Raw genomic sequence first — 21,655 nt, 5'->3', positions numbered from 1 at the left:
CCATTCGGGCCGTAGAGGTTCTAAATAGATGCTCTCAAGATGCTTTTTTCGGATCCCACTGCAGCATGTCTTCCATCAGTGCGATTGCCTCGTGGCTGGCGTTGGGGATCAGAGATCTGAGGCTGGCGGCGACAAACTTTGGGAAACGGAAGCTCATCGAGGCGGCGAGGTTGTGTCCCTCGGGCCAGACTGACTGAAGAGAGTGAGCAACGAGTCACAGAAACATCACATCAACAGAAAAGGTTAAATAGTTTGATATTAGCTCCGTAGAATGGAACGGGCCACATCAGAAAGGATGTCCCTCTCTGAGCAGAGCAGAGCTATGAGATGTTACACCGCGTCGGGGCGGTTTACCTTCTTCGGCGTTCCCAGCACCTGGCAGATCTTGAAGATCTCGTCCACCTCACTGTCGCCAGGAAACAGGGGCACGAGGGTGTGGAGTTCCGCCATGATGCATCCCACGGCCCAGATGTCAACGGGGGAGCTGTAGGATGTTGACTTTAGTAGAAGCTCTGGGGCTCGGTACCTGTCAAAACAGCACGAGAGGATATTTATGGAAACATTTGCGTTCAGTCATTTAACACTACTCTTGAAAATACCAGCAACTATTGAGTGCGAGGTCGGTCCATCAAATTATAAAAGAGCAAGTGCTTTCATTCCAATTTAATATATGTATACTGTAGTTATGGTGCTTTGTCATAGTAAAGGTGGCATGTACCAAATTAGACATTGTATAGTGTTAGTTGATAGGAAAATGATTAGTATGCTAATGTTGTTACGTAATACTGGCCAACTGAGCCTTAATAATCTTCCCAAACAGATTTTTTCTAGTGAGTACCAATTTAATCTACTTTATATCACAGCAGGCCTCAATATGAGTCAAAAGTATAATTCAAGTCAGACTGCAGACCAACCATGTCTCGTTATCGGGAGTCACTCGTCATTGCTCTGATCTTGTAGAAGAAATTTCTCTCACCATCTTGTGGACACATAATCAGTGAAAGGAGGCTGCGAGCGGATTTCTCTTGCTAGTCCAAAATCCGCAATCTTAACCAGCACTGGGCCCATGCAGAGCAAGTTCTCCGGTTTCATGTCGCGGTGAAAATACCCTGCAGGACGAGAGGCAGTCGGTTAAACCCGTGCTGATGCTCATTAATTGTCTTGATTTGACTTATTATCTCATACAAAAACATTATCACGTCTAATTTTCTACCATTTTCACAACCACTAGCACTTGATACGACTCTCTATTGATGCGTACCAGAATTTGATCAGATATTTTAAGACTTAAAACACTTAAAACACCCCTGGCCAAAAGCAAAAAGATGTTTTAACAAGTCAAGCCTTGGACAGAAAAAGTGAAATACAGCAGGAGTCTCTTACCGTGCTTATGCACAAATGCTAAGCCAGACAAAATCTTTTTTTCTCTGGAAGCAGCAAAAGTGGTAAATGAAGGGAAGAAAAAAAAACGCTATAAAGAAACAATCACGCCTTATTGAATTGGGAATGAATCCAGCATTGACAAGCCCTAAAACTAGTGCTGAAGAGAGATAAACGTGTTGAGTTAAGCTTTGGTACCACTCACACCTCCTCTTCTCACAGGAGAAGTGAGTCATTTTTTGCTAAAGCAAACCCTATGATGCGTGATGTCTTATTTTCACCCTTCATGTGCTTTTTGTGTTTTCTATTTGCTGAATTATGAACTATTTATACCCCCACAACCAGTTTTTCTTCTGTTTGTGTTGAAAGGCTTTGCTGGATGTCACCTACCACGTTTATGAATAAAGGACAGTCCCTGTAATATCTGAAATGTGACGTTTCTGATGACTGGCTCAGGGAACAACTTGTCTCTGCAAACAACCGACACATGATTCAATGTGACTCAATGTGACCCGGATAATTGCAGAATTATACAAGAGAAATAACACATTTTGCTGTCATATTTCTTTTACCTTTCTTTCATGAGCTGATAGAGGTCTTCTTTCATGTGCTCAAAGACTAAGTAGAGATCGGTGTTTTCTCTGATGACTTCCCTTAGTTTCACCACATTGGTATGGTTCAGCTTCTTCAGGGACTGACATCAAAAAGTATTTAGGAGACATATAATAATAGTCATTTAGAATCATCTCATTGTGAAAGTTTACAACCTTAAATACTTTAGTACAGTGTTTGACGTTTTGTGTAAAGCTTTTTCACTCATTCATGAAGGCCTGATGTACAAAAAACATGGATTGCCGAAAATGTTTTGATTGTCAGTGATTTTTTAGACAGAATTCACAATAACATTTAGCAGCAGACATCTTCCGTGATCAAGTAAATATTAGACTTACAGGATTAACGTTCAGTTATCAGTAAAATGCTTCAATAATGTGTATATACATATATACATATTTACATTGTTAAAACAGTGTTGATTGGAATTTTAAATATAAACTATAAATGTTTGCGGTATACATTAGATATTATTTTCTTCGCTAGTTTAGGAAAGATACATGACTCTTGCAATTACGTCCAGGAGGAATGGTAGTTTAAAAGATATTGCCAAATATGGCAGTTATTGCCAGCATAATGTATCTAAAAGCTGCTGTATGAACCAATTGAGATTTCTTGTTAGACCATAATTACCCTCACCTTCACTTCACTTAGATTCAAACACTCATTCCATGAATAAAACTTTCTCTTCATCCTGTTGTTAAAAAAACAGACATGCATAACTATTTTCAGGGATAAGAAATGGCATTTTAGTTTCATCATCAGGCTAGTATTGCCTCAAACATACCATGAGCTAATAAAGATCTTCCTAAAGAAGCAAAGCGTGTTTTTACATTTTTCTTATTTGAAGGATCAATTGCACAGAATATGTACAACACAACCTTCTCGGACTGTGGGTAATTCCTGTTTTCTTTTTCTTCAAAAGCCACTGTACAATATGTCTTGCTCTCTTTATGGTGACTATGGGATACCAAAAATGTGGTGTCATTGTTGTACCCATAATAACATTTGTACATCTCTATGTAATATATAAATATTTAGAGGTACATCGTTATAATGTTTTGCACGTGTAACCTTTTGTCTTTCTTTCGTCTTATACTCCAGGAGCAACACTGTGCGATGTGTCATTGCTAGTACCGACTTGCACTATAACCTTACATTTACAAACAGTGCCTGAAGAACTCTCGTGAAAGATTCATTATTAATTCATATAAAAGTAAAAAATTATTCATCATTAAAATCTGCATCTGCTTCATGCTTTGAGACAAAACAAAGCACTTTATCCCTGGGGCATGTTTTTATTGGAACCACACTCACCTCTTTATAGCCACCAGCTCCCCAGTGTCGTTGCTCTTTCCCAGGAGCACGCTGCCGTACGTGCCGTCCCCCAGCTGCTTCAGCGTGGTGTAGCGGTTCATCGTCCACAGACAGGCCGAGGGGCCTTGTCGGCCCCAAACAGTCCAACAGTTGGTCATTGTAAGCACAGTTACATCTCTTCACAGGTCAATGCCCCCCCCCCCCCTCCTCCCCAAGTGGCTCTACCCTCTTGTTACTGTAAGGCTACTCAAAGGAAATGTAACATGAGAGCGCATCTCTTACCTTTCTCTCTGAGAGGTGATGAAGGGAGGTGGAAGTTTACCTGGCGAGGGAGTATGGATAAGTTAGCTAAGCCTCGTCGGCGGGCAAAAGGTCGATCCCCTGCGAGGGGAAGTGGATTAAAGTTGACATGTGATTAAGAAAGAGTCCTCGCAGGAGAACCCGGAGAAACGTTTATCAGGTTCACTTAGGACACATGATGAGTCTTTTTTTTTTAAGGTGTGATGAAGTTGTGAACCTAAACTACATTCAAGAATTTGATTCTGAATCAGAGGGCTTCACTGGCATTGTCTAGCACTGATCACAGTGCCAGTGGTTTTGAGGTGTTTGGATGTCATTCAAAACAACTCAACTGCCATTTGGAAGATGCTTTTGGCCACATAACCATGTTGTGGCTAAAGATAATAATCCCAAATGCCTTTCTTTTCCAATCAACTCACATTGGGGTTGCTGTTTTTAATACTTTACCTGAAATCTACAGCTCAACACCCTGCATACAGATCTTGAAATCAAACGTTTATCTCTCTGTTTTTACAAAAATGTGTTTGGTTGTTGAGAAACATTGAACAAAACTTTACAAACTTTTATACAGTCCAATAATTTCATCACAGTGTCTCAAAACGTTATCATACATCTTTTACCAATTTAGCGGATTGGTAAACAACTAATGTTAGCAAGTCTGCTAACTGTACTACAATGGTATAAGCTAACTTTAACATTAGTTAGTTAGCTAGTTAACATTCTTCTAAACCCTTTTTAAATAATGGTTTGTTAACCAAATAATGATTCGTATGATTCCTATTAGTATTTACATTTAATTGGATAAGGTATACCAACCAAAGAGGGCATTTATTGATGATAGAGATATCACGGTGATGGAGAGATGGTGCGGGCGATGTCCGTTCACAAGAGCGACTTCCGGTCTCCTAGGCAACGAACGATGCTTGAGCCAATAACAATAAAAATACTATGCAACACGAAACACCTAGAATAGCACACAAAATATTAAGAAAAGAAATCTTGCATAATTCAATTATTAATTTAATGTATCGAAATGTTGATGTGTATAAATGTAATTCAGATCAGAACACTTCTTAACGTGCAATGTCTTTGTTTTTGTTTTTTTTCTGAGTTTGTATCCTTAGGGCATAAATGCACTTATTGTAATTGTTATTGCTAAATGACATGTGATGTAATCTAAAGATTTGAAATCATAATGGTATGACATGGTATGCTGAAATATGTTACAAATACTCCACCTAGTGGTTCGTTTCTAACCCACAGCTGGTTGACTGGGCTGTATGTCTCAGGTAAATCCACTTTTTTATGAACCTTGAGGAATTAAAAGGACTCAAATCAGATATTACTCAATGTCAGTAGACATCACCTAAAGAAATTGTGTTGTTACACAAACAGTCACTAAGGATATTTCCGTCGGGTTACTAAACAAACTACAAATTATTATGGCTCACAATATAGTGTACCGTAAATGTTACTGAATTTGGATTACGAAATCAAAATAGCCTTGTTTTTCTGCGGATACAAGGACCCTTGAAATGTCCCTGCTTCTCAATTTGAAAACCGGATATTTTGTTCACATAATATTCAAAAGGGTACTTGCTTTGGGGCTTAAAATAGCTCCTGTATATTTAGATATCCGGGAAATGACAGTGACGAAAAACAATAATCAAAAGGCTAAATTACGGATTTCTGTAAATTAGTCTTCAAAATACATCTCAATTTCAAGAAACACAATATGCATCAGTTATTGTAAATATTTTTGTGTGAATCAACTCAAAAAACTGTGTTCGAAGTCTAAATACAATTTTGATTATATCTTCCATTTCCAAAAGGGTTGCCATTTTATTGCGTGTTCTTTCTATTCCTCATAGAAAAAACACGCATTTGAGAGTCATCGGTCTGATGATACAAAGCAGGTCCACTATCTACAGTCGTCTTTAGGCATGCATGCAGTGAAATGTGAGGAATGAAAATCATGACCAGCATTCTCGAAATGGCCATACTGTAGTAACATGACGTACCGTGCATTGCACATTGCACCTAACAACTGTGCAGTCAGATTGTTCACTGTCTGCGCAGCGGATTGTGGCGTTTTTTTTCGAAGGTTGTGCTTTTGGTTACTTACGGTAAGATGGACCCGCAGTGTCCACTAAAGGATCAGGTGATCCACTGACTACGAAGCGAAGGCTGACTGGGGAAAATGCAAAATGGCATATAGCAAATGTCGGGACGTAATTCATTCACATTTTCTTCTCAATTTCGGACTTAAATCGCACCGCTGGAGCTCCAATGTGACGATGGCTCGCTAGGGCTGCCGGCGCGACTGCTATTTTTTTAAACATTTTTTTTTGCTATTTTAATTTATGAGAAATCACATTCACGGACAAATATTGGTTTCAACATGGGGCTGTGCTACAGTTTGCGTCCCCGGCTCTTCGGGGACCTGAGCGGGTCGATCTCCAACGCTACCTCGGACTCGGATCAGCCTCCGGACGCCGCCGTGCCGACCCGCGCCGCGGGAGCTCGCCCGGAGGAGACCGCGGGATGCGGGGAGACCTCGTCGCTGCGCGGCGGCGGTGCTCCGGTTCGCCCCGGGGACCCTGCCCGCCCGCCGGCCGGGGAGCTCCGCCGCGGGGACACCGGCACCGACGGTGTGCTCATACAAAACGGAGGTGGCGGCGGAGGCGGCAGCGGCAAGGGGACGGGCAAAGACCGCGGCCGACGCTTACAGCTGCCGCAAAAGACCAGCACCCAAAAGCAGAAAAACTGGGACAAATTGCTGGTGGAGGAGAAGGAGGCCGAGAAGGAGGCGAAGAAAGTCAGTAAGAGCATTGACCGGGCGCTGAAGGAGCTCAAACGGGAGTACAAACAGACGCATCGGCTGCTGCTGCTCGGTAGGTCGAGTCCCTTCTCCGGCGTTCTTGTTGCACGAGGAAGCCGTCGGTTTTTTTTGTTGTTGTGCGTGTTAGAAACCCAAACGTAACGGCCCTTCCCCCCCCCCCCCCCCCCCCCAGAGATTGTGTCACTACTGTGCTGAGGCCTTGTTGCCACATCTGTCGGCTTAGCTCTGGAAAAACTACCTCCCGCGGCTCTCGGTGTTAAATGATGAAGATGGACGCGTGGACACAGTGGGGCCTGCTTGTCCTCGCGCGCTTCCTAATCGGGGCTGCAAGAAGGAGAATAGAAGCCAACTCAACACAATATATGAGGCCTTTAAAATGAACTTCTTCACACAGGTTCACTTAACGTGGGACTATGGAGTCACATTTAATCTGAAATCTAGTACAGTGTAGTAAAGTTTGGAGAACAGGTATACAAGTGAAAATACGTTGGCATTTTTTTTACAGTATTTCCTCTCAAATAGCTGAGTATAATGTCGTATAAAACATGGGTTGATAACTGAGTTGACTTTTGTGTACAACCGTGCAGGGGCGTTTGTTCATTGGGTCATGTTTACACTATAGCATAGAACACTACAGAATAGTATTGTACAAAGATTTAAGTATTCAAAGATGTTAGTAGACCACTTCACTTTTGTCAATCAGGCCATGTTTTCTTAAAATAAAGCATTATATAGTGCAGCATAAGAGTTTATCTATCAGGGACTTCAAGTGGGTGTTGAGTAGTTACATTTGGAATGTGGTATAAATGATGTTGGTATACAAAGATAGCAGTGGAGAGAGAGAAAGAGAAAGCAGAGCGAACGCTATGTAGTACAGCATAGAGAAGTAGAGAGAGTAGAGTGTTGTAGATTATGTAATAGTGGCCTTTTGTGTAGAGAAACATCTATCCGGGGAAAACAGATGAGATTGAACGTGTAATACAGTGTAATAGATGAGTATAGTGTAGTTTAGATGGCTTTGGTGTAGAATGATGTACTTATTAAGATAATTTAGCTTCTTGCTACATGGCTGTTTTGAATGTGATATATAGTATAGTGAGCTGTGGTGGGATGTGCAAGCTGTTTGTGGACAAGCTTTTGAATATCTGAGGCACATTTACACAAAAGTGATAGTAGTTCAGTTAACTATAGTGGCTGATAGTATAGTTTTATGGAGCTTAGTTTAATAGACTTGTGTTTACATTACAAATGTGTTTAGTTGATTTGAGAAAGACAGGACAATGCAAAATACACATGGTTCAAAAAAGATACCTCAATTGACCAGAAAGGCTATTTTCCATCAAAGTGTCACAAAAGGCTTCCTAAAATACATCAAAAGATGACCTAAAACCGGGCATTCAACACATCACACATGTATCAGGGCTTTGAGCGTGTTAATCATCAGTTGTTTTACTTGGTTTCCAGAAGATGTATACATTTTTAGTTTTCTGAATTATATTCCGCTCTCTCGAACCTCTAACTCACAGGGAAAGGTCAATCTCGTCTTGAGTATTTTTTGGTATATAGTCTAGAATCAACAAATCCAATATAACAAAATATTTGATTTAATACCTCGATATTAACAAATACGATCACTTCACTGGTATGCAGCCTTTAAAAGAGGAAAAGACCACACTACAATATAAAGATATGTTTTCTCATATCACACCAATGATTTAATACCAAATATTGTTACTCAGCCCTAGGTATAGTATGGTATGTGTAGTATAGTATGGCATAGTAGTATAGTATGTATTGTATAGTATAACAGTATGGTAATTTAACAAATACATGTAGTATAGGGAACTGTAGTACAATATTGTTGAGTGTTGTACAGTTTAATATCGATTATAGTTTAGTAGACTCTAGAGCGATGTGTCGACCACTTCTCATCGTTGTTGGTAAATGCGATTCAGTGTTGAACAGATGGAAATATAACAAATTAATTCAAATTCTGATGATTCATTTGATGAAGAGATCCCTCTTTCTGATTAAAGATTTAGACATGCAAATCATGCAAGTATTTTGATACATTTTTGTTCCCTGCTGCTGTATGTCCATACTTCCATAAATAATCAATGTTCAAGCCTCAGTTACAGGCTCTAAAAACTTCCAACGTCAGAATGATGTTATTTTTGGCATTTTATTGAGAAAGTGATTATAATCAGATAATACCTGAACTCATTGATGGAGTCATAAAGAATTCCGCCCTAGTTGAAGCCCTTATCTGTTTCGCTCAATTTAAAACAGAACAGATGAATAAATAGCGGCCCTTTTACCAGTCGTTTATGGATATTTTTCAAGAGCCTTTCCAAATACCAGTCCGCAGCATCCTAAACAATTCAGTTAGCTTTGATGGTTGCTCTGTTGTTGTCTTGGATTTAGCTTGGAGGTTGTATTATTTTACCACACATACGGTAACCTTCTATATCTATATCTCTCTCTCTATATATATATTGTACATATAGGCTCAGCACTTTAGTTTTCATAACAAACATTGCTCCACTTTGAAAAGAGAGAGCCTCGATCAGAAACAGAAGCTTTGAATGTCACCTCAGCCACCCTGATGAGAAAACAATGTTTTTTTACAATAAAAACAGAACTCATCCGGTGTGTGCGTGTGCAGCACGCATGCATGCGCACACACCCACACACCCGCAAGAACACGTAACAACACTTAAAGCCATATTGCATGTATTTGCTTTACTTTACCAGTGAGATGCCTCATTACTCAGTAAGCAGTTCCCACTAATTACAACACAGGAAGAACTGGTTCATCCTAATGAAGTCACATAGGGAAGGGTCATACATTCCTACCATGAGCCACTGCTGAAAGCTATACATTGACTTTGCTCCTGTGTCAGTTCAGCTTGTCCTTACCGTTTGGGGCGGCTTTGTTCGCCACTTTAAAATCACGATTGTTTTGCATGTGCCCTGGTGTCCCCACAAGCCTCATTCTCCAGCCACAGGCCGCTTCTGGTTTTTCCTCAAGAAGCATTTCCAGGACTTTATAACCTCCAGGTCTCCAATAGGAGTCTTCTTGCATGCCAGAAGACTAAAGTGCTTTGTGTTCCTCTTGCAGTGGACACCTTTCAAATAGTGTTGTTCAAGGCAACGTATGCTAGCTAATCTGGGTCACTTTATCTGTTTGTATTTGCAGCAGGCATTTGGTGGAATAATGATAGCCATAAGGAGCTAATGTTTATCCTCTGCGGGCTGCCCTGTTAAACTTGTGCTGGAGCCCGAATCCATCCGCTTGAGTCACATACATTTTGTAAACGAATAACGACATAGTTCAACTCTCAAATAGTGGTTATTTAAAAAAAAAAAAACAACAACATATTGTTATGGATCATAATTATCTCACTGCACTAGGTCTGTTTTCATACACAGAAAGTTTCAGGTTCAGTGTAGTGGTTCATTGGCTATAAAATTTCAGACTAACTGACTGAATACTAATTAGGTGCAGGGAACCACCCAAAATGTAAGGCGTTACAAATCAAAGTTCAAAGTAAAGTGATTTATTCTGTAAGTTAGGGTGTGACAGTATTTTAAACATTACATGGCTCTAACAGATCATTTTCAGATAATCAGTTAGAAGTTTAAGTCATATTAAAGCAAATGTATCAAACTACCTTGTTACAGCTCCTCAAATAAACAGCTAAATAAACAATCATTCAATTGAATCAGTTCAACAATTGTAAAATGATGAAACAGAAAGAAATCTAACGTTTTTATTGTAATACATAAATCAGTACAACTATACAACTAGAAAATTAACAATATCCCTCGTATACAACTCTTATGAGACCGTGTGCCACTTGAAGGCAGCAGTGTTTTCTAAAAACCCAACTTTTCTTTACATAAGAATCTTTATACTTTATTATGGGAATACAGTGATGGAAACTGAAGAACGAGCTCCGATTATTTCCTGGAAAAAAAGTCACTGTTGTTAAGTCTCCTGGATCACATTCTGTACAGCCCTGAGATAATATCTCTAACGGCTCTCTTAGATGTCCTTAACTGCCTGTTTCATATCTCGGCCTTATCAGCCTTCATGAGCCTGAACAGCAGCAATGTATCACTGAGGAGGAGCGATGACTGAACTGAGGGAGCCTATCCTGCAAGTCACTGATTTGTCTGTGTCCTTTTATTGTGTGTGTTCAATAAGACATATTTTGGGAAATCTCAGGCACTTAAACGGACTGGCCCTGTGGCCCCTCCCCAACAGGGTAAGGTGAACTTTGCTTGGGTCTAAACGGGTTTTATCATTGACCATTGGTGAACTTTGCAACAAACTGTGTTCCCAGTTAATGTAATGACCAACAGGTCATACTGGAGTATAAATTATTGTCATGTTTATGATGCTGATAGCAGCTGAATCATAGTGGACCACACCACAGCAGGAGGACATTGGACTGGGATTGTTCCCCATGTTTCGCCTACTGTATAGTTTGGACTTTATCAAGAGTGTCTGAACCTTAAGAGAGTGCCATAAAGTTCTCTCAAGCATTGTAAAAGAATTCAGGGTGGCTGTTTTAGTAGGATTTCATTTGGAGCTATGCTTTGTTTTTACAGTAAATGCTTCAATTGAATTCTGGGCTAGTGATAAGTGTGGAAGATATAGCCAGAAAGATATGTAATCATACTATTTAAGTGCAATATTTTTGCAAAACCTCCAAAAATAAACTGTGCATTGTCAGGTTGATCATTGATCAGGAGTATACAAGTGTAATTTAAGTCTGAAAATATTTAAAACATCTTTGTCGGACTTTGAAAATACAATTTATTTGGAATATAGTATTTTTAGATTGAAGTGCCGCAATGTTTACTTTAGCAAAGGGTCTGAAAACTTTTCCCGTTTTTCTTCAGATGATTTTGAAATCATTCAAACCTTAACAATCCTTAAACAACACACAGACCCTTTTTGGTCTCGTTAGGAGGAAGCCGCAGCGAGCTAAACATAAATATCTGACGGTACTTCCTAAAAAGGAAGGTAATTTATGCAACAAAGCTTGTGAATCATTCAAAGGGGGCTGAATGCGATCCTCCCTGTAACCACTAGAGAGTGATGTGGGCCACTCACTTGTGTTGACCTTGCTTTCTGAGGTGGGAAGACAGGACTTTTTGAATTATTTTTGATGAGAGTATGGAGAGGGGGGAGGGGGGGGCGTGGTGATTGTACTATTTTCCCACCACTACAGGTGGAGTAAGTGTTCCAGTTGTGATTTGCATGCCACACATTTCATTACATGACACTAGTATTTGCATTGTGCTCGCATAATGGAGACAATAACGGCACAGTCCTTGTTACATAGTACGTAGTACGTAGTATGCCTCGCGCCTTTGAGTGATCTATGAGGATTCATGATAGAAATGTACGGCAAACTCATCCTCAAAAATGACCTCAATTGAAGGCTGTAGCTTTAATGTAAATACTTTAAAGTCAATCTATTCTTTGTCTGACACACCTATACATTATTTTTGGCAATGTATCGTCTATTGTTTCCTACAAAAAACATAATGCCAGCGTACATGTAAAGTGCAGATGTTGGTTACGGTTAAGTCACACTCAGAGGAAAGCACAACAAGCTAAACATAAACTTCAGGCAATGCTGACAACATTGATACCGCAAGCGTGTTGTTGTTGCTTCATACATATTTACACATTGTTGAAAATAAGTGAAGACATTTGGTAAGACAAATAACAGGCACACTTTCAGAAAAGCCGGCATGACATGTGTCGGCCCTAAACAGTTATATCTTACACAACGTGAAAAGTTGTCAAAAGAGAAGAATATCAAATGTCTACTCAAGAAATCAACAAGATAGATATTTCTTTTTTTGTGGTCTTAGGCATTACTATGATACTTTTTTACTCCCGGTTGGGTAGTTTGTTGATGATTGTGTTCTGAAATATTCACACTGATAATTTTTTATGTCCAAGGGGATGACAACAATTTTACAAAACGTAAAATTGTAAAAAGTTGTTTTTGTTGCTTTATTTTACATATAAGGATTGGAGAGGATCTTTATACCTTGGCCAGTGCGTCAAAATTGTCTGCTAGTTTAGTGAGGCTCATACATCTTGTTTAAGGCTACATAAACAGCTGAAAGATTGAATTTATTTTTTGTTATGACTGGCACATACCCAATGGGACTCTTCTTGATGAACAATTACTTTCTCACCTGCAGTGAAAGAAAAACATCTTAATCACATAAGCATTGTAATGCAAAAAGTGTCAAGTGTACTTAAACTAACAAAAGAGAAAGTATTCATGCACATATTATTGGATGGCTCTGACGCATTAACGTGTAATAGGCAATTCACTGATGTAGCAGATCAAAGTGACACTTATTGAAACTTGTTTATATGTTGTTAAGTAGTTTACAGTGCATCATATTTCATGAATTCATCATATTTTGTTTGTTAAGTCTGAAAGAAAACTGTAGACTCAAAATCCAAAAGTGGACTTCTACTTCTACTCCACCATAGTTCAGAAGCCTGTATTGCACTTTCCTTCAGCCCTGGGTACCACCCATACCAGCACAAATACAGATATAATATAATTGCTCTTTTGCATAGTGACTATTGTGATTTTTGGTATTTTAACTTTATTTTGATGCCAATACCTTTGTACTTTAACATAAGTCATATTTTAGTGCATAACTATAGTATTTCTACACTGTGGTATTGGTGCTTTTTCTAAAATATCAGATCTGAGTTCTTCATCCACCACTGGGTATTTCTCTCTGCACTAGTAGTCATCATACTCTCAAAGATTACTATGAAGGCCTGTAATCAGTATTTAATTAAGTAAAAGTAATAATAAAGTAACTAATGTGTTAACAAGTAGAGGACTACAACGATGGGCACCAGGCCTGCAATGAATAAAGTAAAAGTGCCACAAAATTGTAGGAAAGGAACTTCATTACTTTTCACCTCAGTATTGTCTAATATATAATAATCTGTACACGTACATGTATAATGTATAAAAATGCACCATATACATCTGAAAGGGGCCATTTTGTATAGTTGTACTTTAAGTTCATTTTGTGTAACCTACACTTTGAAGGACGTGTGAAGTGAAGGCTGCGTGCACTTCCTCCACCACCTACGAGTAGTCCTTAATTCGCTCGAGGACTACAATCATGGCCCCCAGGTAAAAAAAACAAAAAACAAACAAACAACAAAAAAAGCCCGGCGCTCACACGGACACTAAACGGGTCGCCGGTTCGTGTCCGGGCCGCCTCACTGACTGGGAGCCAACCAGAAGGAGCGCAAGGAGAAGAAGACGAGACCCAGCCCCTCTGGAACCAGCACACACAGAGAGAGAGAGAGAGAGAGAGAGAGAGAGAGAGAGAGAGAGGCGTCCGGGTTTCCACCCCTTTTTGGCCGAGTAGTTTGATAGCAAGATAGCGGACGGACTAAAAACCCCGGGTGAACGGCTCGTCTCCCCCCCCTCTTTTTTTTCTTTCTTCCACACGAGTTATAAAATGCTCTATCGGCGCGGGTTGTTAACGTTACAGTTTAACGCAGGTTTGTTTTCCACCACCTCCACGGTTCCACGGTTACTTCCTGGTGCCACAGAGAGAGGCAGTGCTGAGTTAAAGAGACAGAAGAACTGATAGAAATTCAGATAGAAAAAAAAAAATACTGAGAGAAGAGAGGGGTTGGAGACGCGATAGGAACAGTTGACTGGATTCCCAGAAATTGAAAACCCTCTCTCTCTCTCCTTATTTATATGTATTTTTGATATATCTTTGTGGAACCGAGTCGTTATTCCTCGTTGGTTCGTAAGCTAACGAACGGTTTGGATGACGGTTGGCTGCGGCTAAAGCGGAATTGCATCGGGGAAACATATTCCTCCCTCCGACGGAGAAGCCTCGCAGAGATTTTCTCCTTTTTTTCTCTTCCTTTTTTAAAATTTTATTTTACAGCAGACTCATTGCTGTGTTGTTTTTTATTTTTTTCAAACCACAAAAATCCTCACCCGGGTGTTATTTTTTATATATATTTTTCAACGATTCCACAAGGAAGGGGTTTGGGCGACGGAAGATGGGTTGTTTGGGCAACAGCAAGACTGAAGATCAACGCATCGACGAAAAGGCACAACGAGAGGCTAATAAAAAGATAGAAAAACAGTTGCAAAAGGAAAGGCAAGCGTATAAAGCCACACACAGGCTATTATTACTGGGTAAGGTTGATTTAAATGTGACGGCTATCTGAAATGTAAGCTAACCGTAATCCCTTTCGTTTACCGAACACGTAGCCCCATTTGACAGCGCTTGCAATAATATGTCATGGGGGTGGATATTGATGGAAGCGAAGGCTCCGGAGCAGCGAAGAATTAACCGTCTCCATTTCTAAAACCTCCGCGGTCCTCACTTCATTTTGGTGGTATTTTAATATAATATTTATTTGGTTGGGGGGGTCTGTTTTTTTTTTTTCTTCGAAGGTGCGGGAGAGTCCGGAAAAAGCACCATTGTGAAGCAGATGAGGATTCTACACGTCAACGGCTTCAACGCGGAGTGAGTGCTGCTCGATACAGTTATTAAATAGCTACGTTAACGTCTCGACAATGATACCGTTGCTTATTCTCGCGGCTTCCCCTCCCAATGAATAACACTACCGAGGGCCAGAGTATAGCCTGTGAATGGATTTTCCCCAGGCACTGCAGCGCCTGTTGGGCCCAGTATCCCATGCAAAGCAGCAGCTAATATCTCCTCCCCCCCTCGCCCCCCACACTTTCGTGTACATGTACAATTATCATACTTATGTGAGGATTTCAGTGTCATAAAGAAGCCAGATGATTCCCCGTTTCCTGTTTCATGTGAGAGGGTGAAAGGTTGTGATCGACACAGGCCTATTGATGATTTGTTTTGCTGCAAGGCCTCGCATAGCATCGATTTCACCAGTGGTCTATTTTAAACGGGCCTAGTACATGTCAAGAGTCCTGCAACTGTATGAAAATCTTACGTATGCAGAGGGTACATTATCTTTTTTTGTGAATAGGGAGCTTAATCTTGTATTTTTTAATATAAAAAATGAGGAAATCCATGACCACAACCGATGTTGTCACTTTACTTTTGCATTACCCTGCTGCCTGGTACATACTCTCAGCCTTGTACACTTGTAACCCCTCCTAACCATAACCAACTTGATGTTAAATCATTTGTGGACTTCTGTGGTGAATGTTTTTGTAACGGCTGCCCAAAACATCCATTCTGTCTCCATACAGAGAAAAGAAACAGAAAATCCAAGATATTCGGAAAAACGTGAAGGATGCCATAGTGGTGAGTTTCATTACCTCCTATATGTGCTCAATGTCCCTGTTGTTACACCCACTGCAATTCCCATCTAACTGATTATTGTTATTATCCAGGCATACGATTAGATTCTTTTCCTGTATTCATCATACTTAATGCTTGCTTTTTTGTTGTCCCCCTCCCACCCCCTCCCCACAACTTCTGCTTTGTAGACTATAGTGTCTGCAATGAGCACTTTAATACCTCCTGTCCCGCTAGCCAACCCAGAGGACCAATTCAGAATCGAATACATCAAAAGCATAGCACCTCTCTCTGACTTTGACTACTCACAGGTAAGACATTCATAAGGTCTGTGTGCAGATATGAATAAGTGTGAGAGAGACTGAGATACTACATGCTTTTTTGTCTTGCAACTGTGTTTGTGTGGGTGTTGGATGTTATGTGATGGGAGCATTTGCTGTTTTTATGGCCAACCATGTAGATCTTGCTGTTATTGCGGTGGGACATTAGATGTTATTCCACAACCGACTTAATGTAGCCTCTCTTTTAATTTACTCTTTTCAAGACGTAGTGGGGGTCTTTTAAAAACAAAACAACTATCAATAGTTTATTTTTTATTCAGGTAAAATGTTTCAAATTCCCTTCCTGGTTGGAGCAGATGTTCTGTGGATTTAAATGCAAGTTGGAGCACAGGGTTAGCACTTGATCTGGTTTTGGAAATGTAGATAATGTTTTACATAATGTTGAAAGTGTTCCTTGTTTCACACCAGGCTGTCTAGCGCCACCGAACAGCTATAGATCAACTCTTAGGTTTCCAATCCAATTTTTTTGGGGTTCCGATAAGCTTACGGGTTTAATAAGATAAGTATAAACATGCTATTGTGTATTTGTCCTGCACAGGGGTTAGTATCCATTTTGTATATTGATCTTTTAATCAATGTATTGTCTATTGATACCAAAGATTCCCCAGTTGCTAGTTATGCGATTTGCCACATATCTTTATTGTTGAGGCATCCAAAGTCTTAAGACATTTTAATTTGTACATGAATTGACAATCAAAATAAATATTTTCTTGCAGCTCACCCTTTCTTATCTTTGGTACAATATTTGATCACGTATGCAGATATTCACCTGATGATAATGTAGAATAAAGGAATCAATTTTGCATATGTTTTATGTATTAAGTTCCCCAACAAGACCTCGAAATCTGGTTAATGTGCAGGCCTTGTGATCACTATTTAGTTTTCTCTCACAGCTTCCCCCCTCGGCAACTTTATTTAACTCTACATCTTAAGATTATCCATTAAAGGGATTTGGGTGGTAATTTTCTGATGGAGCCCACAGTGAGCGTTACCCGGGCAGCAGTAGTCTCTGCTGTATGATGGTTGTGTATTCTGCTGTTTGAGGGCCGGGGGCCATGGGGAGTGCCGGCGTTGAGTTCCCAGGCCCGGCCAGACCGAAGGGAACAACATGGCTCTGTTTGGAGTGTCTGTGCTTGTCATCAGTCTCAGGCTTCACTAGTGCCGTCAGTGTCACCACTACATTGTCACTTAGTGCCACCGGGCATGATATCCAATACAGCAGTGCAGGAACACGGCCAATTGGTAACCTGTGGCTTTCACTTGTTGGCGCCTTTGTGAAATGTAGAAATATGTTATACCTGGAAACCTTTGGAGAGATGAAGTCCTGGTGAACAGTGTTCAGGAATTTAAAAAGGGAAGTTGTATTTGATAAACATGATGTTCAGTGCACTTGTTTTGTGATAAGTTTTTGCTGCGGACGAGAAGATGTCGGCAATAGTCTTCGACATCCGACATTTCCCTGATTTCCCTGACATAAGAGATACGTCTTGTTGATACCAGAACTTTCTTAACTTCTAGATGATCAAACCAATCGTATTGCTGCTAATTTTCTCAGTACAGTCATCACTTTCAAGATGACCTTGTCATATGACGTACCTGACTAAGACTAAGACTGTATGAAAGTCTTAACACATCACTGAAATGCTTAACTGCATTGTGCTGCCCATGGAGATGAGTCATTGATCTTGCTTTCATGAGCTGCCTCTCTCAAAATCAGGAAACATTTATTGCCATAATGTCAGACATACAAGGAATTTGACTTGGCGGTTGGTGCATAACAGACATTTAGACATTGGACAACACTACATAGTGCAACGAATAAAGTAAATTATAATAAAATACAATGCTATTGGTTAGTAATCTTAAACCATGGGTTAGTTAAAAATGAAAGAATAAGAGTTAAAACAGCTAAAAAATTAAATAAGTAAAAAAGTCCCGCCTGTCCAGCTTTTTTTGCTAGGAACATTTACCGAAACCAATTTAATCAAGTCTGCTCTGTAGAAATACAAAGCATTCAGGCATTGTGAAAAAGAGCAAGCCTTTTTTTACTCTGGAATACCATATTTCAAATCTTAAAAAAACTTTTTCTTTCAAAAAATAAATCTCTGCTGTCTTTCATGGAGGGTTTGTTTACTCACTGGTATGTTATTTTTACAGTTTGCCTATCAAATTATATAGATTTATTGGGCGCTTTTAATGATCGCATAGCGGGTTTTTTTTCCGGTTGCGAAAAGTGAGCCACAGAACAATGTTTAGTTGTGCTGCGTCTGGTTAGTCAAACAAAAAGGCGACAAATAGAACTAAGGCTGCATTGCATCATGGTCTTATGAAGGAACGGTTGCTGGAGATGTTGTTGTCTCTTCTACGTGACTAAGTGATGGATTTCTCTTCCCTTTGGTTCTTGTATGTCAGCCTAACAGTATGACGTTTACTGTTGAGGTTTATTCTCTGTCCAACTAGTGTGACATGTTTCTTTGTCAGTGGTACAGAATATTGGGCCTTGAAGGGTTGGCTAAAATTTTCCATGGTTACTATCTTGTACTTAATTTTTTTGGCCTGTACTTTATCGCAAAAGCATCCTTTTTTGGGGTGAAGCCGTAGTAGTTTGGGACAACAGTAGGCCCATAGAAAAGAAAGCACAGACCCAAACGGTCGTCTATGCAAATGGAAACAAATGCCACTGTGGAAGCTATGCTAGCCACCCGTCCTTCGCTTGAAGTGGAACAAATTCAAATGAGTGGGTTTTTTACACCATGTAGCCTTCTCTCCATCAGGCATGGTCATGCCCACATGTCTTTTCGATGCTAAAAGAAGCTGGTCACTTTAACAATTGAGCACCACTCAAGACTTAGTAATGTTACCTCTATGCACTTTTGGGGGGAAAAAAGTGTATTCTTGTTGTGAGTGACAGTTAGTTGTGGAATGTGAGCTTGATATTATGTTCATCCCCAACTTTGTGTTTGACTGATTTATTTCTGTGATTGTGTCCACAAAACTGTACCAACAAAGTTACAACATGTCTATTAAAATTTGTGCACAAGTTATAGACATGCTGTAACTTCCGATGAAGAGCTTCAGTCCTGGAAGTTTGTTTTTCCCTAAATTGATTGGGGGCTGCTCCGCTTTTGGAACTGTGTTATGAAAGATGAATAGTTTCTCTATCTCATTTTGCTTTTTGCTCTCTTTTAAAACCTTTTTTAGCTAGGTTTATGTTTACTCTTTTATTATTATTTTTTTGTTGTAACACAGGTATCAAATGAATGCTGTTGATGCTTGCAATTGAGGCAACTGGAGGGAATTGAGATTTGTGGCTGTACATTTTGACCAAAGGTCTCATGAAAACTCTACCCATAGGAATTCTAGTGTCCCCTTGCGCCGAGTGACGCAAACCATTCGCTCCGCAACTTTGTTCTGCTAAGTAAAATCCGATTTAGGCCATTTTGTTTCCTGTGTCAGACCGAGCTACATGATTGAAGAGAAATATTACATCACAAATAACTTGATTACTTTTGAAACTAGGGCTGAACTGAGAATTGGTCCTATCAGAGCCACCAGAGAATGAGTATTTGTTGATGGAGAAGGGAAGGAGGTTTGGGGGGACGGGGGGGGGGGTTAAAAAGCCTGTGTTAAAGCAAAAGTCCCTCCTGGACTCTTTCTGTGTTATCAGTTCCTCTGTAGGGCACTGCAGCACACACTGCATTTATTCAAAGGCCCAGTGTCACACGCCTCTGTGGAAAAGAGCCCCGAGGACCATACTCTCCCCCCCCGCCCCGTTCTCTGCCCCCCTTCCACCCTCTACCCCTTTTCCTTCTTCCATCCAGTACCAGCGCTTGCTAGCTAGCTTTGTCGAGCTTTTCTTTGGGTTTTTAAGCCCGTCGATGTTGAGACCCACAGAACCAATTGTTCTTGCTGCTGATGGATCGTATTGGGGTTAGTGGAGGTGGTTGTGTAAGTTTGACTGTAAAAAGTGGAAGCATGTATGAGCTACAAAGCAGATGTGGCTTCATTTTCTTTTTTTAAATTTAGACTTTGGTTAAGCAGGGTCATTCAAAACCGATACATGGTTGTAAAATAGAGAATAATCGATTGACGTGGAATTCTATGCTGAAATGTACCTAAACACACCTAACATGACAACAGCCGTGCCTGAAGTGTGAGTCTATATTTATCTGTAACAAAAAACAATATCAAAGTCTCTCTCTCTCTGTGAGACTTCAGTGGATCGTCCATGTTGAACTTAATCACGGGATCCGCCGAGAGGAGATCTCCCGGAGCATGTGATCATTTATCAGGCTCCTTCTCCCTCGCTCCCTCTGGTTCGGGGCTACTTTCACCCTCTCCCTGGTCAGAGCGCGGAGCCAGTGCTGAGTGCACAGAGTCATGTGGTGGTTCCTGGCTGGAGGAGGAGCCGCCCAGCTGAAAGACATGAGCACAGGAGACGATGAGGGATATTAGCCCAATCATCTTTTGTTTAGGGCGTTCAAAGGGTCCTGGGAAATATCTGGAAGTCATTGATGAGATGAGCTCCCTTCGTACAGCTCTGTCTGAGACACGCATCGTCATTCACAAGAGAAAATCCAAATGTTGGGGGTATCATCTAACTAGTGTTTATCTGTTCACTTTTAACTTATGGCCTCCAATTAGAACCGTTGTTCCTTTTTGAGTTACAGTTCAGACAACATCTTGCGAGAAAGTTGTGAGCTTAAATCCAGTTGTGTATCAAGGAAGTGAATGAGAACTCGAGTCAGCAGGCTGCGTGACTGCAAATAGCTTTTTTGTAAATATTTGGAAAGATAAAATCTGTACTTCTGTTTCCAAATTCAAATACGTTTTACACTGTTGCCATGCTGTTTTTGGAAAATGAGAAGGATATCACATTAAGTTAGATGTGACTATTTTCCTCTGTAAGGCAATACGTTAGAAGCATGCCCAAGACTGAAGGGCATTCATATGACCATTTATGATTTTATTTATTTTTTAATTATTTTTAGGTGGAATTTCATGCTGGAACCATTTCTTGACAAACAGAAGTTTGTGTATCCACCAGCATGCTCGTTCAGCCTCTCTGGCCGTAGATCAGATTGCTGTATTGGGTCTGTGAGGGCAGGTTATTGTGTTGTTACACCAATGTAACGATATGCTGGTTCATTTTGACATCAAGACTCTGGGAAGTGGCCCACAGTGACCGTCCCAGGCTGTGTTGGTTGCCGTCCTTTTTCTTTTTTTTCTTTTCTTTTTTAGTTTCAGTCAGCCAGGCCGGCTGCTTTCTCCTGCTTTCACTCTGAATGTTAAGCTAGGCTTATCTCATCCCTACTCCAGCTGCATTATGCAGACATGAAGATTCTATTGGAAAAAAGTAAGCGTGTTTCCCACCCCACCACGTCCATAAAATAACATATTCAACTCCTCTCTTGGCCCATAATAATGGATGACTGTTTTTGTCACCCAGAGCTTGGTTACACAGCGCAGTGAGCAACAGTAGAGGACATTGGTTGTGATGGGCAGATGTGTGTACATGTAGATGAAATCTGTG

General features: G+C 40.4%; 2 protein-coding genes across 3 annotated transcripts in view; one reads left to right on the top strand and one right to left on the bottom strand.

Moving 5' to 3' along the window:
- Positions 1-34: 34 nt before the first annotated feature.
- On the bottom strand, positions 35-5,525 carry LOC119208775 (serine/threonine-protein kinase MAK-like). The gene is made up of 8 exons (XM_062557853.1): positions 3,592-5,525; positions 3,310-3,433; positions 2,632-2,686; positions 1,953-2,074; positions 1,771-1,850; positions 977-1,109; positions 355-526; positions 35-193 (listed from the first exon to the last, which is right to left on the bottom strand). Exons 2-8 carry the CDS (start codon positions 3,408-3,410, stop codon positions 35-37), a joined length of 822 nt encoding a protein of 273 aa, XP_062413837.1. The 5' UTR covers positions 3,411-3,433; positions 3,592-5,525.
- Positions 5,526-5,756: 231 nt separating this feature from the next.
- Positions 5,757-21,655, top strand: part of LOC119208791 (guanine nucleotide-binding protein G(olf) subunit alpha) — a 37,523-nt gene continuing 21,624 nt past the window's right edge. Inside the window, exons 1-4 of one of the 2 annotated variants that reach the window (XM_037457815.2) lie at positions 5,757-6,503; positions 14,950-15,022; positions 15,733-15,787; positions 15,973-16,092. In XM_037457815.2, coding sequence (XP_037313712.1) covers positions 6,011-6,503; positions 14,950-15,022; positions 15,733-15,787; positions 15,973-16,092 — 741 coding nt within the window. In that variant the 5' untranslated portion in view covers positions 5,757-6,010. Of the gene's footprint in view, positions 6,504-13,926; positions 14,689-14,949; positions 15,023-15,732; positions 15,788-15,972; positions 16,093-21,655 lie in introns of those variants that run through there. The other variant, XM_037457816.2, reaches the window with a different exon arrangement.

Source organism: Pungitius pungitius, chromosome 15, assembly GCF_949316345.1.
Source record: "Pungitius pungitius chromosome 15, fPunPun2.1, whole genome shotgun sequence".
Classification (NCBI taxonomy): domain Eukaryota; kingdom Metazoa; phylum Chordata; class Actinopteri; order Perciformes; family Gasterosteidae; genus Pungitius; species Pungitius pungitius.
Note: the sequence above shows the minus strand (reverse complement) of the source record. Positions and strands in the feature narration are given on the sequence as shown.